The sequence below is a fragment of the Oncorhynchus mykiss genome, chromosome 4, assembly GCF_013265735.2.
Source record: "Oncorhynchus mykiss isolate Arlee chromosome 4, USDA_OmykA_1.1, whole genome shotgun sequence".
NCBI lineage: Eukaryota > Metazoa > Chordata > Actinopteri > Salmoniformes > Salmonidae > Oncorhynchus > Oncorhynchus mykiss.
In genome coordinates, this window is record NC_048568.1 from 28,003,246 (window position 1) to 28,028,348 (window position 25,103).

The 25,103-nt window shown below is 44.5% G+C and overlaps 1 protein-coding gene across 3 annotated transcripts in view; it reads right to left on the reverse strand.

Annotated features, from left to right (window-relative positions):
• LOC110522439 (kelch-like protein 29) overlaps nucleotides 1–25,103 on the reverse strand; it is a 383,495-nt gene that overhangs the window by 40,541 nt on the left and 317,851 nt on the right. For all 3 annotated transcript variants that reach the window (XM_036976046.1, XM_036976047.1, XM_036976048.1), the window contains one exon: nucleotides 7,674–7,872. In XM_036976046.1, coding sequence (XP_036831941.1) covers nucleotides 7,674–7,872 — 199 coding nt within the window. The remainder of the gene's footprint in view (nucleotides 1–7,673; nucleotides 7,873–25,103) is intronic.

Below are 25,103 nucleotides of genomic sequence, written 5' to 3' on the forward strand. Positions count from 1 at the left end.
CTCTAACCTTATGGTCTCTCTCCCAAAGGGGTAATTTGGTATGGTGAGGATCGGGAGGCCAGGGGCCTCAGAGAGTGTGGCCCCAGCTGTGAGAGTATTCTGGCATAGAATCAGGTAGTGTGTTTTGAGTCAATGTGTGCGCTCTAATGGTATTCACATGGTGTGTGTGTGTTTGTGCCCTGCTGTGAGGGGACTAGCCAGGTTGAGTGACAGTCACAATGGGACAGGGACTCGGCACTAGCAGGCGCTCTGCCAGCCCACACACACGCTTGCACGCACTGTCGAAACACAGTCCATGCCAAATGTGACCGTTTGACCTACCTAAGACTACCCACAGCTTCAGATTCATACAATCTCACACTCATCCAGGCTGCTAATGTGAAAATCATTGCATGTGCAGATTTGGTCTGTGTGCATGTATGTGTGGTGTGGGCAAACTGCATATTCTAGCTCTGGGTAGATACTGAGTTTAAGTCAGTCAGCCAGCCAGTATCCATCCTCCACCTCCATGCAACACCATGGCTTAACTTGATTCTCTGGTAAGTGGTCAGAAAGCTGTGTCGTCATGCCAACAGCCATGGGTTTTATATTCACTGGACATATTCAGACCAGAGGTCACACTACCATTTTAATGTATGTTTTGATATGTATGTACTTGTTCAACATTTCACCAATAAGACGAGAAACAAACATCTCCACCTAAATCTTTTATTTGACGCTCTACTACATCTTTCCACATTACAAGGAAAGAGATATTATGGAAATTCCACAAGCTTTGGCTTCATAGTGTGTGACTCAGCCATTCTCAAGGACCATGCTGCATTCCTCTTTAGAGTAACACAAAGTAATCTCACATTACATTGGTTCTTTAAAACAAACCAGCCTGAATAATCACTCAAACGAGGCACTGGACACTTACACAAGCATGCCCGCCCGCCCACCCACGCTTGCACACAAATGTGACCCGATTCAGGAAACTAGGCGTATGTCGCAAGTCACGACTTCACAGAAGAGCTGTTTCAATGTTTGAAAAACTGTTTTTAGCTAAATGCATTTTTGGCAGAAATTTATTTTCAAAACATGTCAACTTTTATGTGCCTAAATGTCAAACTTGTATGCCATTTGTAAATACAAATACAATTGTTAAACTACGAGCCCAGTTTGTTTAGCCACAGAAAAAGAAAGCAACCTTCCCGCTAGCCATGATCGCCTGAGATAATGAGTGGGCTGGACATGCCGAGAGATGAGTTTGGATTGGTTTACCATAAAGCACGTGTCAGTCTATTGGAGCTGGTCAGTATGTTTGGGTAATCGTGTCGAACGTGGATGTAAAAAAAAATATTGTGTAGTAAAACTGCATAAACCTACTGTCAAGTTAAAGTGTACTGTTAGCTAGCTAATGTTAGCTGGCTGGCTCACTAGCTAAAGTTGTGTATGCTCTCCACTTTCTGGAGGACCGAGTTTTGAAATCAGTGGAATTTGAGTACGATAGCTAAGGAGATGGAGAAAACATCCGTCTGGATTACATTGTCAAACTAAGGCGACCATGTATAGCATCAGACAGGAGACGCATCCAACCATGATAAATACTGGTAAGATTTTCAGATATTACACGTTTCTAGTGTACTGTTAGCTAGCTAACGTTAGCTGGCTGGCTTGCTAACTAACGTTACATCATGCGTTGGGATTCGTTGTTTGCCTAGCTTGCTATCTAGCTACATTTCTTAAAATACTCTTTTAGTGTGCCAGAGCGCAGCATAAGTGATTCATTTTTGAATGCTCAACACCCGTTGAATATGTCTGGTGTCGGTATCAAAGCGTAATTCAATTTTTGCCAGCAGCACAGTTAGTCACCAACGCTCTAGATAATTTTAAAAAATCCTAATCCGCTCTCGGCGAGTAAAATGGTCAGAGTGGGGTGTTCTCATTATGTGTCTGGAAATAGCTAGCCAATGTTTGCCAGTTAGCTTGGGTGCTTGACTGTGTTGTGAGGTCAGAGCTTTCGGAACGACCCTACTTATTGGCCAGAGCGTCCAGTGTGTGCTCTGAACGCGAAACCACAGATAGAAGCTCTCAGATGTATGGAAGCTGGCTATTATTGTACTAACGGTTGGATCAACCCTTAAAGAGATGGGTGGGGCTAAGGCTTAAGAGGGTGTGAACAATGTTGAATGGGTGTAGACAAAGAGGGCTCTCCAATAGTAGTACCAAAACATTGAAAGACGGTTTTCTCAAAAAGGGTACAAGTTGATCAACTTTCAAAGCAGAAGTACTTCCCCATTGTTCCTCACATTCAGTGTTGGGATCTCTATTTTCATCCAACATAAAAAAACAGAAATTCAAATGTTGCTACATAAGAAAGAGGTTGAGAGTCACAAATACCCAAAATAACAAATCCTATAATTGCCATCCAAAATCACACGTTTCAAGTACCATCTCCCAAGCGAATGGCTGGAGTGGAGGTGGTGACAAAAAAATAAATGAGAAATAAATTATATTGGGACAGTGTGCTTCAGACGAAAGACAGATTGAATAGCATATTATCTTATGCTCTTATGCCCTGTGCTCTTGTGAAGTTCTCATTTCTGTCTGTGGTGCCTCATGTCTCTTCACCAAAGGGCCAAAGTGGACTGAATGAGATGTCACCATTCTAAATGTAGGACGCGTGTTTCAGCCGTTATACAGTCTTCCCAATATCTTTTTATTTTTTTACCCCTTTTTCTCCCCAATTTCGTGGTATCCAATTGTAGTAGCTACTATCTTGTCTCATTGCTACAACTCCCGTACGGGCTCGGGAGAGACGAAGGTTGTCATGAGTCCTCAAAACCAAACCAGCCGTACTGCTTCTTAACACAGCGCGCGTCCAACCCGGAAGCCAGCCGCACCAATGTGTCGGAGGCTACACCGTGCACCCGGCAACCTTGGCTAGCGCGCACTGCGCCCGGCCCGCCACATTACCTTCCTCCTGGAGACCTACTGGGTCAGCAGGGTTTTGCTGCAGCCCTGCTATAACACCTCATAACCAAGGCCCTGATGAGCAGCTGATAAAAAGCCTGCAGAAAAAAAGCTTTCCAGGTGGAGGGTTGGCCATCCCTGGTTTACATTTCATCCTTTAGCTAAATCTCTTTCCAGGTAGAGGGTTGGCCATCCCTGGTTTATATTTCATCCTTTAGCTAAATCTCTTTCCAGGTGGAGGGTTGGCCATCCCTGGTTTATATTTCATCCTTTAGCTAAATCTCTTTCCAGGTGGAGGGTTGGCCATCCCTGGTTTATATTTAATCATTTAGCTAAATCTCTTTCCAGGTGGAGGGTTGGCCATCCCTGGTTTATATTTCATAATTTAGCTAAATCTCTTTCCAGGTGGAGGGTTGGCCATCCCTGGTTTATATTTCATCATTTAGCTAAAGCTCTTTCCAGGTGGAGGGTTGGCCATCCCTGGTTTATATTTCATCATTTAGCTAAAGCTCTTTCCAGGTGGAGGGTTGGCCATCCCTGGTTTATATTTAATAATTTAGCTAAATCTCTTTCCAGGTGGAGGGTTGGCCATCCCTGGTTTATATTTCATCATTTAGCTAAATCTCTTTCCAGGTGGAGGGTTGTCCATCCCTGGTTTATATTTCATCATTTAGCTCCATTTTCAATTGAGTGTGTTGGTGCATTTGAAGATGCTGACTATTTGACTACTGATTCATCAAGTTCACCTGGAGGTCTACTACAGTTCAAAGCAGCCGCTGGCCGCTCCAACCAGACACACCATACGGCTTCAAACCCATGACTGGAGCTACAGGAGTCTAAACTGTGATAGAAGCCTGTGTTTGACCCCTCCAGGCCTGCTGCTATACAGTTTGTGGGCTCTATCGCTGGTGCTGTGTCTGTTTCATAATTTCTTATGTAGATGCTGGGCTTGCGGCAGGTGAACTTGATCAGTGCAAATGGTCAGAGGTAAGAGGCGGCTTAGGTAGGCTATCTTATACAGCAGAGTTTATATCAAGATTGTTTAGCAGGTGTATCAGACAGTTACGTAACCTGATGTGGTCAAGAGAGGAACACGGGGAGGAGATGGAGGTTGAAGAATTGGTTAAAGAGGTAGAGGAGGAAAATTAAGGGGAAAAAGATCAGGAGGTGATGTAAAAGAGTGGAAGAAGGGGAGGAGGAAAGGGGGATGAGAGAGAGTAGCTTGGTGGTTTCCTGCTGGGACACCAGAGACAGCTGGCAGGGAGATAGGTCTACGGACACACACACACAGATTGAGTGTGCACAGCAAGAATGGTTTCATAGGTGACATCACGCCGTTTCTCTTTCTTTTTCCGCTTGAGACTTATATTCCCAGCTCAGGTGGTGCTCCGTCTATACGTGTTCACATTTACCAGCTCAGGTGATGCTCCGTCTATACGTGTTCACATTTACCAGCTCAGGTGGTGCTCCGTCTATACGTGTTCACATTTACCAGCTCAGGTGGTGCTCCTTCTATACGTGCTCACATTTACCAGCTCAGGTGGTGCTCCGTCTATACGTGTTCACATTTACCAGCTCAGGTGGTGCTCCTTCTATACGTGCTCACATTTACCAGCTCAGGTGGTGCTCCGTCTATACGTGTTCACATTTACCAGCTCAGGTGGTGCTCCTTCTATACGTGCTCACATTTACCAGCTCAGGTGGTGCTCCTTCTATACGTGTTCACATTTACCAGCTCAGGTGGTGCTCCTTCTATACGTGCTCACATTTACCAGCTCATGTGGTGCTCCTTCTATACGTGCTCACATTTACCAGCTCAGGTGGTGCTCCTTCTATACGTGCTCACATTTACCAGCTCAGGTGGTGCTCCTTCTATACGTGCTCACATTTACCAGCTCAGGTGGTGCTCCGTCTATACGTGCTCACATTTACCAGCTCAGGTGGTGCTCCTTCTATACGTGCTCACATTTACCAGCTCAGGTGGTGCTCCTTCTATACGTGCTCACATTTACCAGCTCAGGTGGTGATCCGTCTATACGTGCTCACATTTACCAGCTCAGGTGGTGCTCCTTCTATACGTGCTCACATTTACCAGCTCAGGTGGTGCTCCTTCTATACGTGCTCACATTTACCAGCTCAGGTGGTGCTCCTTCTATACGTGCTCACATTTACCAGCTCAGGTGGTGCTCCGTCTATACGTGTTCACATTTACCAGCTCAGGTGGTGCTCCTTCTATACGTGCTCACATTTACCAGCTCAGGTGGTGCTCCTTCTATACGTGCTCACATTTACCAGCTCAGGTGGTGATCCGTCTATACGTGCTCACATTTACCAGCTCAGGTGGTGCTCCTTCTATACGTGCTCACATTTACCAGCTCAGGTGGTGATCCGTCTATACGTGCTCACATTTACCAGCTCAGGTGGTGCTCCGTCTATACATGCTCACATTTACCAGCTCAGGTGGTGCTCCTTCTATACGTGCTCACATTTACCAGCTCAGGTGGTGCTCCGTCTATACGTGCTCACATTTACACCAGCCTGTGCATAAGCTCCGACACCACATTCCCTCAATTTTGGGATTTTGGATTTTGCACAGCTGATTCAAATAATCAAAGCTTGATGGTGAGTTGGTTATTTGAATCAGCTATAAAAAAATAAAAAAAATGTACTCCTCACCATTTGGAGTAAGTGACCTTTATCTCGAGGGCAGCGTCTCCCAGCCTCCCTGTCCATCTGACCAGGCCCTGCTGTGCATCTCAGACCCAGTCAGACAGATGACCAGATGGCCAGTCCAACACCATACTCAATCACACACTAACCAGGGTCCAAGCCTGACCAGAACCCTACATTCTGGGCTGTGTTCCCGAATGGCACCCAATTCCTTATATAGTGCACTACTTTCACCAGTGCACGTGTGGACAAGGGAACCATTTGGGAGGCTTTCTTGGAGACAGTTCTGACCTCAGGTATGAGAGAGAGGGAGAGTTTTTTTTTTACAAAGTCAGACGAATAATACTTTTCATTGGCTAGTAGTTAACACCACTCTGCAATTAAACACAAACCATTAAACTACCACCATTTACTTTCCGTTTACCGATGAGTGTGTGCACACCTTGAGCAGAATGGAGAATGCAGGCTTGTAAACTGTCCACACCACAAAGTGACATTTGTTTAGCAATTACCTTAACTCCACCAAGCAGAAAATGTGTTATTCCTGGTGTCGGTGTTAAGCTCTAATAAGTTTCACGCAGGCACACACACACACCACACACACAGTAATTAGACAGCTCTTTATTGAGGAGGGACCAGAGAGAGACGTGGCAGAACGGCAGGAGAATGTAACAGCCAAAAGCAATTTACTTTTCGTCCGTCCAGGGCTACTTATTTCCATAAATATCTGATTTAATGATGTAAACAAATTGAATGGGAATGCCTGAATGGTTGGAAGTGAAGTGAATAGTTGGCTGGCTGGAATAAGAGAGATGTCTGGACAGCAGTTGGTGTTTAGAATGCCCTAATAGATGTTTATGTGGTGGGCCTACTGTAAAAGCACCCTGAGTTCCTCAGCCCAGAAACACTTATGGTAAGCCATCCAAAGATTTCATAGTAAAACGGTCTGTGCTTGGCTCACACACAACCCAAACTCTTTGTTTGATTTTGGGAAACCAATACATGCGTATTTTTATGCAATCAAAGAATTTCATCTTGGGTAAAATGTCCTTCTCTTCCCTCCGGCACAAATATCAATTTCAGTTTATCTTTATTGCTCCTTCTCCATCGCATGCATGTGACAGCTTGTGTGTGAAAGAGAGAGTTGCATGTAATCGAGTCAGATTCCCGTTGCTAATGGTTGCCGTTCAGACGGACTTACACATAGCAGGACATGAACACCCCGTCAACCTGATAGATGGTGAGACAGTACCACCATCAGTGCATATTCACAAGCATTATCTTGTCAGAGGAGGCTGGTTTAATGTTAATGTTTTTGTATACCAAATAGGGCTGGGAGGTATACCTTATTTTAGCTAATGCTAATCGCTAGTTAACTAGCTAAATCTAAATCAGTCAGAGCAAAAAAAATATTTTGGGTTGAAGTTAGATTGAACAACAAAACAATTAGAATAGAGAAAGCCCATTGAAATCCTTTACAATATATGTGATGCCAAGCTTCAAGTCCTGAAGTACGAAGATTTATAGTAAAAGCATATTTAGAACTTTTGTAATTAAAAATCAAAATTCCATCAATAATGTGAAAAATATTGCGAAAGGATATTTTAGCCATATCGCCCAGCCCTAATACCAAATCTGCCAGATATAGTTGTGGGGGAGGCCAGAGGGAAGAGCTCATTTTGGAAGTGGACTGCTCTTTTGACTCCTACATGGAGCAGGCCTTCTCTAAAAAGTTTCTGAAATACCAGCCCTTCGTGTCATGCCTGAACAGCATTGGTTATCAGTGCAAACTTGTGATTGCTGATATTTGGTCTCGGCCATTTACATACTGACAGTACGTGGCCTTCAGACTGCAGACCTGCAGAGGACAAATGCAAAGCAGCTAGCAAGGTACTGCTCCATGTCAGCTGTCAAACAGGCAGGCTGTATGGACAGGTTGCTTTTTGTAACCATATATCCATGACCTATGAAATATTAGAATCCTTCGACTGCAATGCGACTTGTGGATTCAAATAAAGTATTTAAAGTGTGTGTGTGTGTTTGTGTACCTGCAGATAGCCGTGGTCGTGTCCTAGGAGTCTGCATCTCCTGTCTGGCGTGAGGTAACATGTGATACCTCTTGGCTTCGTTGACTAGGTCTCGACACGCCTCTGACGTCTTTATTAAGTCCTCGTTATCCACAACGTTCAGCAGGTAAGAGGGGTGAATGAAGGGAAGACGAACCACCGCTAACAACTCTGACACATGCTGCAGGAGAGAGAGAAGAGATGGGTGAGGTGCAGGGAGATAAAGGGGTGAGGGATGGGAGAGGGGAAGGAGAGAGTCAATTGACTATTTAGAGAAGGGAGAAAACATTCTAGAGCAGTGATGCGATAGAACTCTTGGAAGCCTCAAGTAACTGTTAGATTAGCAACGAAAAAACAAACCCAAATATGAGAGACTGTGCTACCAGCCACGGGCTACTTTCATGTCCGTCTCCGGCAACACCACAATGGCAAATATGAACACACAAGACTCATTATAAACCACTGGTATTTAATGTGCAAAGAAAGAAAATTAGTCTGGGTAACTAGGCTGTAGCCCATGTAGTTTCTATATAACATGTTTTTAGCTGAGTACAGTGCTTAAGTGCAATGTGATGTGTGTGTGACAGAGGTGTATTCAATCATCTAGGTGACTCAGAGCGCAGCTAAGTGGCTATGGAACAGCTGTGAACAACAGTCTGTGTGTGTGTGTGTGTGTGTGTGTGTGTGTGTGAGATGTGACCCCTGTGAATGACGCATGCATAAACATGATCACTAATGACAGGCAGCAGGGAACGGAACACCTACACACGTGAGAAGAGTATTTCTCCGCTGTCACTCCCCCTGGCCCTCCGCTGTCACTCCCCCTGGCCCTCCGCTGTCACTCCCCCTGGCCCTCCGCTGTCACTCCCCCTGGCCCTCCGCTGTCACTCCCCCTGGCCCTCCGCTGTCACTCCCCCTGGCCCTGTCTGAGCCAAGGACAACATGCTTTCTGTTAAGTTTTAATTACAAAACTGGGTGGGGTGAATATATTTTATATGACAGATGATTTTTTGTTAAACCTCTTACTCCCACCTGAGACGCAGACGTCCCATCTAGACACCTGGAAATGCAAATGCGCTACGCTAAATGCTAAATGTGCTCGTTAAAACTCAAACGTTCATTAAAACACACATGCAGGGTATTGAATTAAAGCTACACTCGTTGTGAATCTAGCCAACAAGTCAGATTTTTTAAATGCTTTTCGGCGAAAGCATGAGAAGCTATTATCTGATAGCATGCAACACCCCAAAATACCTGAAGGCGACGTAAACAAAAGAATTAGCGTAGTCGGCGCTACACAAAATGCAGAAATAAAATATAAAACATTCATTACCTTTGATGATATTCTTTGTTGGCACTCCTATATGTTCCATAAACATCACAATTGGGTCTTTTTCCCGATTAAATCCGTCCATGTATGCCCAAAATATCCATTTGTATAGCCTGTCTGGTTCAGGAAAAAGCTCCGTTCCAAAACGCAACGTCATTTTTTAAAAATTATATAAGTTGCCTATATTCTTTGACAAAACACTTCAACCTACTTTTGTAACCCAACTTTAGGTATTTGTAAACGTTAATAATCGATCAAATTGATCACTGGGCGATCTGTATTCAATAGCAGCTACTCAAGAAAACGTTGTCATTTCTCTCTTCCAAAAATCTCTTGCTGTATGCTGGACGAAATTTGTCATTACACAAAGGATTTTTGTCAACGAAAATGACGTTTTTGGCGACATCGTGTGGAAGTTGTAGGAACTGCAAGCTCCCGGCTATATATTTTTGCTTGCAATAAACAATTCAGAGACTGGCGGATTAATACTTTTCTGTGGTTTTTGTGACCAGGTTTTTCTTGGGATTTCGCTTGCTGTTCACATTCTGTTATAGTCACAGACATTATTTAACCAGTTTTAGAAACTTCAGAGTGTTTTCTATCCACACATACTAATCATATGCATATACTATATTCCTGGCATGAGTAGCAGGACGCTGAAATGTTGCGCGATTTTTAACAGAATGTTCGAAAAAGTAGGGGGTCGACTTAAGAGGTTAACCAGGTGAAATTGTGTCACTTCTCTTGCGTTCATTGCACGCAGAGTCAGGGTATTTGCAACAGTTTGGGAAGCATGGCTCATTGCTAACTAATTTGCTAGAATTTTACGTAATTATGACGTAACAAGAATATTTACACTTAGGGATGCCACCCGTTAGATAAAATACCGAACGGTTCCGTATTTCACTGAAATAAACGTTTTGTTGTCGAAATGATAGTTTCCAGATTTGACTATATTAACACACGCCCACACCGGCTCAGATGATGTGTACGCACACACGCCCACACCGGCTCAGATGATGTGTACGCACACACGCCCACACCGGCTCAGATGATGTGTACGCCCACACCGGCTCAGATGATGTGTACGCACACACGCCCACACCGGCTCAGATGATGTGTACGCACACACGCCCATCGGCTCAGATTATGTGTACGCACACACACCCACCGGCTCAGATGTGTACGCACACATACCCACCGGCTCAGATGGTGTACGCACACACGCCCACCGGCTCAGATGATGTGTACGCACACACACCCACCGGTTCAGATGATGTGTACACAGACACACACCCCCCCCCGGCTCAGATGTGTACACACACACCACATTCAATATGCAGCCCATACAGCACTTTGACATGCGAGAGAGCATTTCACACTTTCCTCTCTCTCTACACTCATCTCTCACACACTCAGAGGAGCAGTGGCACTCACTAAAAGTACAAAGACAATGCATTCCATAACATACACACATCTGATTATATTATTATTCTGTATCTAAAGACAGTCTGCAAAATTGATCTGTCACACATGAACAAAGTCATTCCCCTTGGTCCCCACTGACAGTAGTCGAGGGAAACTATTTTCTGTGTGCCGACTAGCTCTCACCTGCAGTCTGACTGATCTGAGACACCAGACAGATTCTCTGCCTCGGCCGGAACACAGGCCACTTACAACTTTGTGTGTTGGTGTGTCACGCGGTCTTCATATACAAATGATACACGCACGCTCATATTTATTCACTGTCCTTCACTGAACAGAGAGAAAAGCACACAGACAGCAGAAAGGGATGACGTGTGTGTGTGTGTGTTTAGGCTGTGGGGTTGGAGTTCACTAGCACGCTTAGCGTCAGAGCGCTAACTCACTCACCCACCTGGACCAATGACCATTTATAGGGCTCATTGTGTGTTTTGTGTGCATGTGTGATGGAGGGATGATGTGAGGCAGGCCTAGGCATAGAGGTTATGGATGGAGGCAGGGGCTCAGGCAGTTCACATGCAGACACAGCTGTTCTGCTCTCTTGGGGGCATTTTCAGCATGGCTTCACGCAATAACGCAGAATCTAGCTCACCCACCCATATCAGTCATTATAAATGTGCCATTTTCCTAATCAACTGTGTAGAGAGGACTTATGGCTCTGTGTTGATCTGGCTATGTAAAAATTGTTCTTTGTTGAAGCACGATTTGGTATGTCTGGCGAACACGGGCTGGCACAATTACCGTATAAAAATCAGTTAAGGATAAAGGCTGTCATTACACTAAAATAACAACGGTCTTATATATATATATATTTTTTTTTACACACACCAGTCAAATATTTTGGACACCTACTCATTCAAGGGTTTTTGTTTATTTTGAAAATCTTCTACATTGTAGAATAATTGTAAAAAAAAACATTGTATCATGTAGTAACCAAAAAAGTGTTAACTTCATATGGCTGCAGGGGCAGTATTGAGTAGCTTGGAAGAAAAGGTGCCCATTGTAAACGGCCAGCTTCTCAGTCTAAGTTGCTAATATATGCATATTATAATTAGTATTGGATAGAAAACACTAAAGTTTCCAAAACTATCAAAATATTGTCTGAGTATAACATAACTGATATTGCAGGGATATGAACCAGATTCCTTTTTCTATCGCTTCCTCAAGGTGTCAGTCTTCAGACATAGTTTCAGGCTTTTATTTTGAAAAATGAGCCAAAACGATAACGCGTCAAGTGGTCACATGAGTTTTGCTCACGCAACAGAGTTGACAGACATTGTTTTCCCCTCTACTACTGTGAAAGACATTTGCAGTTGATATATTATCGATTATATATTTTAAAAACAACCTGAGGATATAAAAAACGTTTGACAAGTTTCTGTGGACATTATGGAAACTATCTGGAATTTTGATCTGCGTTTTCGTGACCGCTCTTTCCTGTGGATTTCTGAACGTAACGCAACAAACAAACTGAGGTATTTTGGATATGAAAATAATCTTTATGGAACAAAAGGAACATGTGTTGTGTAACTGGGAGTCTCGTGAGTGAAAACATCCAAAGATCAAAGGTAAAATATTAATTTGACTGCTTTTCTGATTTTTGTGACCAAGCTTCCTGATGCTGAGTGTACTTAATGTTTTGTCGAGCGATCGACAAACTTAAACGCTTGGATTGCTTTCGCTGTAAAGCATAATTTCAAAATCTGACACGACAGGTGGATTAACAAAAGGCTAAACTGTGTTTTCCTATATTGCACTTGTGATTTCATGAATATAAATATTTGTAGTAATGTTTATTGAATGTAGCGCTATGCTAATCAGCGGTTGTTGATGACACTTATCCCGATAGGGGGATTGCAGCCATAAGTTAAAGAAAAAAATATATTTATATTTTAGATTCTTCAAAGTAGCCACCCTTTGCCTTGACAGCTTTGCACACACTTGGCATTATCTGAACCAACTTCACCTGGAATGCTTTTCCAACAGTCTAAAGGAGTTCCCACATATGCTAAACACTTGTTGGCTGCTTTTCCTCCACTCTGTGGTCCAACTCAACCCAATTGGGTTGAGGTCGGGTGATTGTGGAGGCCAGGTCATCTGATGCAGCACTCCGTTACTCTCAATTTTGGTCAAATAGCCCTTACACAGCTTGGAGGTGTGTTGGGTCATTGTCATGTTGAAAAACAAATGATAATCCCACTAAGACCAAACCAGATGGGATGGTGTATCACTGCAGAATGCTGTGGTAGCCACACTGGTTAAGTGTGCCTTGAATTCTAAATAAAATCAGTGTCACCAGCAAAGCAGCCCCACACCATCACACCTCCTCCATGATTCATGGTGGGAACCACACGCGGAGATCATCCGTTCACCTACTCTGCGTCTCACAAAGACACAGCGGATGGAACCAAAAATCTCAAATTTGGACTCATCAGACCGAATGACAGATTTCCACCGGTCTAATGTCCATTGCTTATGTTTCTTGGCCCCAGCAAGTCTCTTCTTCTTATTGGTGTCCTTTAGTAGTGGTTTCTTTGCAGCAATTCGTCCATGAAGGCCTGATTTGACGCACTCTCAGAACAGTTGATGTTGAGTCTGGGTCTTCCATTCCTGTGATGGTCCTCATGAGTCAGTTTCAACAAAGCGCTCGATGGTTTTTGCGACTGCACTTGAAGAAACTTTCAAAGTTCTTGTAATGTTGCGTATTGACTGACCTTCATGTCTCAAAGTAATGGACGGTAGTTTCTCTTTACTTATTTGAGCTGTTCCAAAAAGGGCTATCTTTTGTATACCACCCCTACCTTCTCACAACACAACTGACTGGCTCAAACAAATTAAGGGATGAAATTCAACAATGCACACCTGTTCATTGAAATGCATTCCAGGTGACTACCTCATGAAGCTGGTTCAAGAGTGTGCAAAGCTGGCATCAAGGCAAAGGGTGGCTACATTGAAGAATCTCAAATATAAAATATATTTTGATTTGTTTAACACTTTTTCGGTTACTCCATGATTCCATGTGTGTCATTTCCCTAGTTTTGATATCTTCACTATTATTCTACAATGTAGAAAATAGTAAAAATAAAGAAAAACCCTAGAATGAGTGTGTGTGTGAACTGGAACTGAGTGAGTGTGTGTCAACTGGAACTATGTGTGTGAGTGTGTCAACTGGAACTGTGTGTGAACGTGTCAACTGGAACTGTGTGTGAACGTGTCAACTGGAACTGTGTGTGAACGTGTCAACTGGAACTGTGTGTGAAAGTGTCAACTGGAACTGTGTGTGAAAGTGTCAACTGGAACTGAGTGTGAAAGTGTCAACTGGAACTGAGTGAGTGTGTGTGAACTGGAACTGTGTGTGTGAAAGTGTCAACTGGAACTGTGTGTGAAAGTGTCAACTGGAACTGTGTGTGAAAGTGTCAACTGGAACTGTGTGTGAAAGTGTCAACTGGAACTGTGTGTGAAAGTGTCAACTGGAACTGTGTGTGAAAGTGTCAACTGGAACTGTGTGTGAAAGTGTCAACTGGAACTGAGTGAAAGTGTCAACTGGAACTGAGTGAGTGTGTGAACTGGAACTGAGTGAGTGTGTGTCAACTGGAACTATGTGTGTGTGTCAACTGGAACTGTGTGTGAAAGTGTCAACTGGAACTGTGTGTGAAAGTGTCAACTGGAACTGTGTGTGAAAGTGTCAACTGGAACTGTGTGTGAAAGTGTCAACTGGAACTGTGTGTGAAAGTGTCAACTGGAACTGTGTGTGAAAGTGTCAACTGGAACTGTGTGTGAAAGTGTCAACTGGAACTGTGTGTGCGTGTGTCAACTGGAACTGTGTGTGTGAAAGTGTCAACTGGAACTGTGTGTGAAAGTGTCAACTGGAACTGTGTGTGAAAGTGTCAACTGGAACTGAGTGAAAGTGTCAACTGGAACTGAGTGAGTGTGTGAACTGGAACTGAGTGAGTGTGTGTCAACTGGAACTGTGAGTGTGTGTCAACTGGAACTATGTGTGTGTGTCAACTGGAACTATGTGTGTGTGTCAATTGGAACTGTGTGTGAAAGTGTCAACTGGAACTGTGTGTGAAAGTGTCAACTGGAACTGTGTGTGAAAGTGTCAACTGGAACTGTGTGTGAAAGTGTCAACTGGAACTGTGTGTGAAAGTGTCAACTGGAACTGTGTGTGCGTGTGTCAACTGGAACTGTGTGTGTGAAAGTGTCAACTGGAACTGTGTGTGAAAGTGTCAACTGGAACTGTGTGTGAAAGTGTCAACTGGAACTGAGTGAAAGTGTCAACTGGAACTGAGTGAGTGTGTGAACTGGAACTGAGTGAGTGTGTGAACTGGAACTGAGTGAGTGTGTGTCAACTGGAACTATGTGTGTGTGTCAACTGGAACTATGTGTGTGTGTCAATTGGAACTGTGTGTGAAAGTGTCAACTGGAACTGTGTGTGAAAGTGTCAACTGGAACTGTGTGTGAAAGTGTCAACTGGAACTGTGTGTGAAAGTGTCAACTGGAACTGTGTGTGCGTGTGTCAACTGGAACTGTGTGTGAAAGTGTCAACTGGAACTGTGTGTGAAAGTGTCAACTGGAACTATGTGTGTGTGTGTCAACTGGAACTATGTGTGTGTGTCAACTGGAACTGTGTGTGAAAGTGTCAACTGGAAATGTGTGTGAAAGTGTCAACTGGAACTGTGTGTGAAAGTGTCAACTGGAACTGTGTGTGAAAGTGTCAACTGGAACTGTTTGTGTGAAAGTGTCAACTGAAACTGTTTGTGTGAAAGTGTCAACTGAAACTGTGTGAAAGTGTCAACTGGAACTGTGTGTGAAAGTGTCAACTGGAACTGTTTGTGTGAAAGTGTCAACTGGAACTGTGTGTGTGAAAGTGTCAACTGGAACTGTGTTTGTGAAAGTGTCAACTGGAACTGTGTGTGTGAAAGTGTCAACTGGAACTGTTTGTGTGAAAGTGTCAACTGGAACTGTTTGTGTGAAAGTGTCAACTGGAACTGTTTGTGTGAAAGTGTCAACTGGAACTGTGTGTGTGAAAGTGTCAACTGGAACTGTGTGTGTGAAAGTGTCAACTGGAACTGTGTGTATGAAAGTGTCAACTGGAACTGTGTGTGAAAGTGTCAACTGGAACTGTGTGTGAAAGTGTCAACTGGAACTGTTTGTGTGAAAGTGTCAACTGGAACTGTTTGTGAGAAAGTGTCAACTGGAACTGTTTGTGTGAAAGTGTCAACTGGAACTGTGTGTGTGAAAGTGTCAACTGGAACTGTGTGTGTGAAAGTGTCAACTGGAACTGTGTGTGAAAGTGTCAACTGGAACTGTGTGTGTGAAAGTGTCAACTGGAACTGTGTGTGAAAGTGTCAACTGGAACTGTGTGTGAAAGTGTCAACTGGAACTGTGTGTAAAAGTGTCAACTGGAAATGTGTGTGAGTGTCAACTGGAACTGTGTGTGAAAGTGTCAACTGGAACTGTGTGTGTGAAAGTGTCAACTGGAACTGTGTGTGTGAAAGTGTCAACTGGAACTGTGTGTGAAAGTGTCAACTGGAACTGTGTGTGAAAGTGTCAACTGGAACTGAGTGAGTGTGTGTCCTGGAACTGAGTGAGTGTGTGTCAACTGGAACTGTGTGTGTGAAAGTGTCAACTGGAACTGTGTGTGTGAAAGTGTCAACTGGAACTGTGTGTGAAAGTGTCAACTGGAACTGTGTGTGAAAGTGTCAACTGGAACTGTGTGTGAAAGTGTCAACTGGAACTGTGTGTGTGTGTCAACTGGAACTGTGTGTGAAAGTGTCAACTGGAACTGTGTGTGAAAGTGTCAACTGGAACTGTGTGTGAAAGTGTCAACTGGAACTGTGTGTGTGTGTCAACTGGAACTGTGTGTGTGTGTCAACTGGAACTGTGTGTGAAAGTGTCAACTGGAACTGTGTGTGAAAGTGTCAACTGGAACTGAGTGAGTGTGTGTCAACTGGAACTGTGTGTGAAAGTGTCAACTGGAACTGTGTGTGAAAGTGTCAACTGGAACTGTGTGTGAAAGTGTCAACTGGAACTGTGTGTGAAAGTGTCAACTGGAACTGTGTGTGAAAGTGTCAACTGGAACTGTTTGTGAAAGTGTCAACTGGAACTGTGTGTGAAAGTGTCAACTGGAACTGTGTGTGCGTGTGTCAACTGGAACTGTGTGTGCGTGTGTCAACTGGAACTGTGTGTGCGTGTGTCAACTGGAACTGTGTGTGCGTGTGTCAACTGGAACTGTGTGTGCGTGTGTCAACTGGAACTGTGTGTGAAAGTGTCAACTGGAACTGTGTGTGAAAGTGTCAACTGGAACTGAGTGAGTGTGTGTGAGTGAGTGAGTGAGTCAGTGAGAGAGAGTGAGTGAGTCAGTGAGAGAGAGTGAGTGAGTGAGTCAGTGAGAGAGAGAGAGAGTGTGTGTGTGTGTGTGTGTGTGTGTGTGTGTGTGTGTGTGTGTGTGTGTGTGTGTGTGTGTGTGTGTGTGTGTGTAATATCTAATATGATAGTGGGGCAAAAAAGTATTGTCAGCCACCAATTGTGCAAGTTCTCCCACTTAAAAAGATGAGGCCTGTCATTTTCATCATAGGTACACTTCAACTATGACAGACAAAATTAGAAGGAAAAAAATGCAGAAAATCACCTTGTATATAAAATATAAAATAAGTATTTGGTCAATAAAAGTTTCTCAATACTTTGTTATATACCCTTTGTTGGCAATGACAGAGGTCAAATGTTTTCTGTAGGTCTTCACAAGGTTTTCACACACTGTTGCTGGTATTTTGGCCCATTCCTCCATGCAGATCTCCTCTAGAGCAGTGATGTTTTGGGGCTGTTGCCGGGCAACCCGGACTTTTAACTCCCTCAAAAGATTTTCTATGGGGTTGAGATCTGGAGACTGGCTAGGCCACTCCAGGACCTTGAAATGCTTCTTACGAAGCCACTCCTTTGCAGAAAAACAGCCCCAAAGCATGATGTTTCCACCCCCATGCTTCACAGTAGGTATGGTGTTCTTTGGATGCAACTTTGGTTTCATCTGACCCTATGACATTCTCCCAATCTTCTTCTGGATCATCCAAATGCTCTCTAGCAAACTTCAGACGGGCCTGGACATGTACTGGCTTAAGCAGGGGGACACGTCTGGCACTGTAGGATGTGAGTCCCTGGCGGCGTAGTGTGTTACTGATGGTAGGCTTTGTTACTTTGGTCCCAGCTCTCTGCAGGTCATTCACTAGATCCCCCCCATGTGGTTCTGGGATTTTTGCTCACCGTTCTTGTGATCATTTTGACCCCACGGGGTGAGATCTTACGTGGAGCCCCAGACCGAGGGAGATTATCAGTGGTCTTGTATGTCTTCCATTTCCTAATAATTGCTCCCACAGTTGATTTTTTCAAACCAAGCTGCTTACCTATTGCAGATTCAGTTTTCCCAGCCTGGTGCAGGTCTACAATTTTGTTTCTGGTGTCCTTTGACAGCTCTTTGGTCTTGGCCATAGTGGAGTTTGGAGTGTGACTGAGGTTGTGGACAGGTGTCTTTTATACTGATAACAAGTTCAAACAGGTGCCATTAATACAGGTAACGAGTGGAGGACAGAGGAGCCTCTTAAAGAAGAAGTTACAGGTCTGTGAGAGCCAGAAATCTTGCTTGTTTGTAGGGGAACAAATACTTATTTTCCACCATAATTTGCAAATAAATTCATTAAAAATCCTACAATGTGATTTTCTGGATTTATTTTTCTCATTTTGTCTGTCATAGTTGAAGTGTACCTATGATGAAAATTACAGGCCTCTCACCTTTTTAAGTGGGAGAGCTTGCACAATTGGTGGCTGACTAAATACTTTTTTCCCCCACTGTATACAGAGAGAGAACAAAAATATAAAAACAACAATTCCAAAGATTTCATATAAGGAAATCAGTCAATTGAAATAAATTCATTGGGCCCAAATCTATGGATTTCACATGACTGAGAAGGGGTGCAGCCATAGGCGGCATGGCCCACCCACTGGAGCAATAGGCCCAGCCAATCAGAATTATTTTTCCCCCACAAAAGGGATTTATTACAGACAAGATTTAGTCCTCAGTTTCATCAGCTGTCTAGTTTGTGAGGCCAGTTGGACGTGGCATGTTTCATGAGCTGAAATAAAATATCCCAGTAATGTTCCATACGCACAAAAAGCTTACTTCAAATTTTGTGCACAAATTTGTTTATATGCCTGTTAGTGAGCATTTCTCCTTTGCTAAGATAATCCATCCACCAGACAGCTGAGGGATATGAAGAAGCTGATTAAACAGCATGATCATTACACAGGTACACCTTGTGCTGGGGACAATAAAATGTCACTAAAATGTGCAGTTTTGTCACAATACCACGTTTTGAGGGAGCATGCCATTTGCATGCTGACTGCAGGAATGTCCACCAGAGCTGTTGCCAGAGAATTGAATATTCATGTTTCTACCGTAAGCCGCCTCCAACGCCATTTTAGAGTATTTGGCAGTACATCCATCCGACCTCACAACCGCAGACCACGTGTAACCACGCCAGCCCAGGAACTTCACATCTGGCTTCTTCACCTGCAAGATAGTCAGACCAGCCACCCGGATTGCTGATGTAACTGGGTTTGCACAACTTTAGAATTTATGCACAAACTGTCAGAAACCGTCTCTGGGAAGGTCATCTGCATGCTCGTCGTCCTCACCAGGGTGTGAAGTTAGGCGTCGTAATCAACTTCAGCGGTAAATCCTCCCCTTCAATGGCCACTGGAGTGTTCTGTTCTTCACGGATGAATCCTGGTTTCAACTGCCCTGGACAGATGGCAGACAGCGTGTATGGCATTGTGTGGGAGAGAGGTTTGCTGATGTCAACATTGTGAGTTCTCCATGGTGGCGGTGGGGTTATAGTATGGGCAGGTATAAGCTACAGACAACGAACAATTGCATTTATGGATGGCAATTTGAATGCAGAGATGACGAGACGAGATCCTGAGGCCCACTGCTGTGCCATTCATCCACCACAATCAACTCATGCTTCAGCATAATAATGCACGGCCCATGGCGCAAGGATCCGTACACAATTCCTGGAAACTAAAAAAGTCCCAGATTTGCCATGGCCTGCATACTCACCAGACATGGTGACATTCACCAATTGAGAATATTTGGGATGCTCTGGATCGACAGCATGTTCCAGTCAATACCCAGCAACTTCGCACAGCAATTGAAGAGTGGGACAACAGGCCACAATCAACAGCCAAATCAATTCTATACGAAGGAGATGAGTCGCGCTGCATGAGGTAAATGGTGGTCACACCAGATACTGACTGGTTTTCTGATCCACACCCCTACTTTTTTTTTTTTTAATAGGTATCTGTGACCAACAGATACATATCTGTATTCCCAGTCATGTGAAATCCATAGATTAGGGCCTAATGAACTTGTTTCAATTGACTGATGCTTATATTAACGGTAACTCAGTAAAATCTTAGAAATTGTTGTATGTTGCGTTTATATTTTTGTTCAGTTTATATATATTTTTCCGAACAGTCTTATTCAAGATGGGACAGCTGGTCATTCGTGTAGTTTAGTCTAATTCTACGGTAACATGGCCTCAACGCGCTGAAACGGTCTCAAACAAGAAACTAGCAAATGAGTCTTTGCTTACCTAGGCAACGCCCACAATGCAGCAGCAGCCCATATAGAAATGTAATGATTAGAACAAGCTCGTAACCTCCAACCGTTGCAATTTGACTGGTAAACTCATGGGTACACCCGCAATGGCTGCCTGGTATTGTGATAGAAATGATTCTATGGTAATGAAGTATGTTCATTCAAATGATGTTAATTGATGTTGCTTCCTGCTTTGCTCCTATGGATACACTCACAATGGCTGCCAGTCCACCCACTATGCCATCCTTGACATTAAATTGGACGCCCTATTCATTCTTTCTATGGCAGCACATGCAGTCAGGACCGAAGGAGAGGATAAAATGTACATCTTAAAAAAACATGTTTTATTGCAGTTGAGAGACCGCAGTCATTTGACTGGCCAAACACAGTCATCCAAAGTTCCATGATCCTCACAACCCTAAACACAATACTGTATTTATTTGTATTTAACGAGGCAAGTCAGTTAAGAACAAATTCTTATTTACAGTGACGGCCTACCCCAGCCAACCCCTGGGCCAATTGTGCGCCGCCCTATGGGCCAATTGTGCGCCGCCCTATGGGCCAATTGTGCGCCGCCCTATGGGCCAATTGTGCGCCGCCCTATGGGCCAATTGTGCGCCGCCCTATGGGCCAATTGTGCACCGCCCTATGGGCCAATTGTGCACCGCCCTATGGGCCAATTGTGCACCGCCCTATGGGACCCAATCACGGCCAATTAAGATGGTTCCATTCCAGGATCTAAGGTCTGTATTGACACCACTAGCACTGAGACACAGTACCTTAGACCGATGCGCCACTCGGGAGCCCCATTACGGACTACATGCAGTTGCTACACAGCAAAGGTGTGTGTACACTTCTTTTGTGCTCCAATGTTTATATAAAATGCAGTATCATAGAAAGCTGATGGGATCAATGAGGTTTCTTCAGATCACTGATTTCAATAGAGGTATGATATCAATTTCTGTATCAAGTATAGTACAGTCCACTCCAACATACTAGTACACACTTAATATAAGTGCAGCACACTACTCCAGTCCCACTTGAAAACCTGCATTCTTTTAATTTGCTATGGAAACATAACTACTCTTTCCATTTCTTCTCTATACGAGATGAAACATTTGAAAGACCTCCACTAAGAGAAAGATACTCTATAGAAGTATTACTGTAAAATAAAATGAGTTTCAATTTATTTGAAATACTTAAACATTTGTGGGTTCTGAAATGGCAAACGTCAGATGTCCATTGTTATTTTTTGAAGCGTGAACTCTGAGGTCTTTTTCCATAGTGAAGTGAACGACAGGCTCTTTTTATCTACTAAATCCACCATTAAATGTCCTTTAAAACATCACATTAGGATGCCCACCCCTATTGCTTTTGAGCTCTCTCCCCTCTCTCCTCAAAGAGCCAATTAATCACCTTCCTTTGTCAGCCTGTTCTACCAGGTGAGATAGAACATATTTCATGTGGATCCTATTAGAGCATAATAGAGGGGATATTCAGGCCCATACACGAAGGGTCTATAGAGGTCTTGGCAGGGAGAGGAGGGGGTAGTAGGTATAATTGGTAGCATATGTACGTGGTTTGTACCACAATGCCTCTGTGGGTAACAGTGAGGACTGGTCTCACCGTCAACAGCTTCATTGAGGGTGTTTTCACACACAGTTCTGAGCTATAGTTCGAATCAGTTTGATTATTTGTTACATTGTCATTTCTCATTTGGTCCGGTTGGTTTCACTTTGCCAAATGTCAACGAACTAAAATGCCTAAAAGCTGCGTACTCATGCAAGTAATTTGTTTATTGGAGAAAAATGCTCATGTTAAATCCATCTATGATTATCAAGAAGCTTGTGTCCCAACTTCACATTACTTTCGCTTTGGTCTTCCAACAACATGCGTGAGGAAACCGCACAATATCCGCTCTGTCATGTGAATAGGCTATGTTCAGTAGCCTGTATCCCTGGAACTGCCCGTCTCCCCTAATCTGCATCGGATGAGCTCATGAATGCAATGCTGCTACTCAAACAATGTTTTAGAGATATTAAGTTATGGTACTGTGCATTTCATCAAATGCTTGCAGTCAAACAACCAATACTACTGCGCACATCTTCCTGTTTGGTCCAGACTGCCCTCTCACCCTGCAGCGAACCACTCCTCTGTATGAATGGAATCGGACCGAGACCACGGTGCGTTTAGTGTGCTCCCAAATGCGGATAGTGTTATCAGTCCAAACGAACCGAGTTCAGAGAAAGAAAACGCTCCAAACCAATTTAATATGAAAGCATCCTGAGCAAACGGAACACCGTTCTCCTCCTATCCACCGTTTATGTAAGGCGGGGAATGAATGGGACAATGTTTAAAGTGTATTTTAGCCACTAACACCATACTAGCAGCTCAGACCCATTGTCCATATAATGTAATGATAGGGTCCACAGATGTTATTTGGCCCACCAAGTTCTGAGTAAAAGCAAAAAAGCTAAAAACAAATTCTAATAGTTTGAGAAATTGGAGCATGTTCATTGTTGGACACGACAAAATCAGCTCCAAGTGATTTTAATTGAGGAAATCTGTTCAAGTATTCTCACACATAATAGAGACGTGATCATATACAAATGGAAGGTTTAAAATGATTATGTTTGGTTAAACATACCTGTTTAGGCTTATTGCAGTCAATTTGCAGTCTACAAATGATTTGTAATTATGTTCCTGCACCCCCAACCATCCGCTTAAGGAAAAAAATGGTCCCCCGGCTGAATCTAGTTGATGATCCCTGGTCTAGGTATTACAGCAGTGGGTTTAGCATGAAATAGACTATTTAGCTGGGCGCTATGATCAGTAGAAGATGAACATGTTTCTGATTCACAGCCTCCTGAACTCATGTAAACTCTTTTCCTTTCTGCGTGTGTCTTTCTATTGTGTGTGTCTTGCACAAATCCATAATTAACACCATCTCCATGTGATCTCCATGTGATGTCCAGCCCCGGTCTTTTCAACAAAAAACAAGTGACATTTATTCAGTCACTGCCAACGTGCCAGTGCTCGGTTATGCACACGCGCACACAGCTCCCAGCCGTTGCATTCCTCCCACCTTCCGACCTTCTCAGTGTGTGTAAGCCCTGTGACAATCAGTCCTGACGTGCCATTAAAACATTTCACAGGTTCAGGGGGAGCGATTTCCCCTGCTCTCCTTTTCCAAATGGCAGGACGGAAAGAGGTGTGGAGGGAGGGAGGGGAGGTGAAAAGGAGCTTGTGGTGAGCAGAGCGTGTCAACTCAACCACTCGCTCTCTAGACTGGGGTCAGTTACTCTTGTAAAAAATAAAATATCCTCTCCATACCCCACTCCCTCGTCCTCCTCTCCATCCCCCACTCCCTCGTCCTCCTCTCCATCCCCCACTCCCTCGTCCTCCTCTCCATCCCCCACTCCCTCGTCCTCTCCATCCCCCACTCCCTCGTCCTCTCCATCCCCCACTCCCTCGTCCTCTCCATCCCCCACTCCCTCGTCCTCTCCATCCCCCACTCCCTCGTCCTCTCCATCCCCCACTCCCTCGTCCTCTCCATCCCCCACTCCCTCGTCCTCTCCATCCCCCACTCCCTCGTCCTCTCCATCCCCCACTCCCTCGTCCTCTCCATCCCCCACTCCCTCGTCCTCTCCATCCCCCACTCCCTCGTCCTCTCCATCCCCCACTCCCTCGTCCTCTCCATCCCCCACTCCCTCGTCCTCTCCATCCCCCACTCCCTCGTCCTCTCCATCCCCCACTCCCTCGTCCTCTCCATCCCCCACTCCCTCGTCCTCTCCATCCCCCACTCCCTCGTCCTCTCCATACCCCACTCCCTCGTCCTCTCCATACCCCACTCCCTCGTCCTCTCCATACCCCACTCCCTCGTCCTCTCCATACCCCACTCCCTCGTCCTCTCCATACCCCACTCCCTCGTCCTTTCCCTCATTGTCCTCTCCATACCCCACTCCCTCGTTCTCTCCATACCCCACTCCTTCCTTTCCCTCCATACCCCACTCCCTCCTTTCCCTCTCCATACCCCACTCCCTCCTTTCCCTCATTGTCCTCTCCATCCCCGCCCTCGTTCTCTCCATCTCCCTCCTTTCCCTCGTTGTCCTCTCCATCCTTTCCCTCGTTCTCCTCTCCATACCCCAATCTCTCTACCCATTTCCCTCGTTCTCCTCTCCCTCTGTTCGCTCTCTAGCGTCATTAGTCTCACTGTATCACACATGGCCCCTAGATTTGAGACTGGCCCTGAGCTCCATCACAGCTCCACTCCTATAATGTCAAGGTACACAGCAGAGAGTGAATCTCTGATTCCTACTGAACACAGGGACACCGGGGCCCTCCACTGCCCTCTCCGTTCACTGTCTCTCTTCCTCTGTCTCAGTCTCTCTAAATCGCACCTTCGGGAGTGTGTTCTCGTGAGTAAACAAAACCAAAGACCTAAGTCTAAAGCTGTGACCCAAACGGTATCAGCCACAAAAAGGAATGAGCAGTGACTCACCAGTGGGCCCCGAGCCTCCATTTGAGAAACCACTGACTGCTATAAGGGATTAGTTTTATCCTGGACTTCGTGACAAGGTGGAAGAGGGAGGATAAGGAGGAAGAGGAGTGGACAGCAGGTGAAATGGTATGTCCCATTCCGCGATCCCTTCGTTTCTCTGCCATGGTCTGATTCACTGTTCTCTCCTGTCCAATAGGCTGTGAGATTACTGCTGAACTGCGCTGAGCTGAACGGACGTGATTGGTCCAAACCTTTCTGTCTTTTATCCTCACTAGAACAGAAGTCATTGTGTGTGTGTGTGTGTGAAACTACCCCAAAGCTCTAACCTTGTTTAAGGACTCACTCACTTTTGTGCAAAGCGTTTGCTGCACACAGTTCACTTACATCCTGTGTACTTCCCCATTATCTGCATCTCCTTGTACTGTCTGGACTGCTGTTTAGACCGTA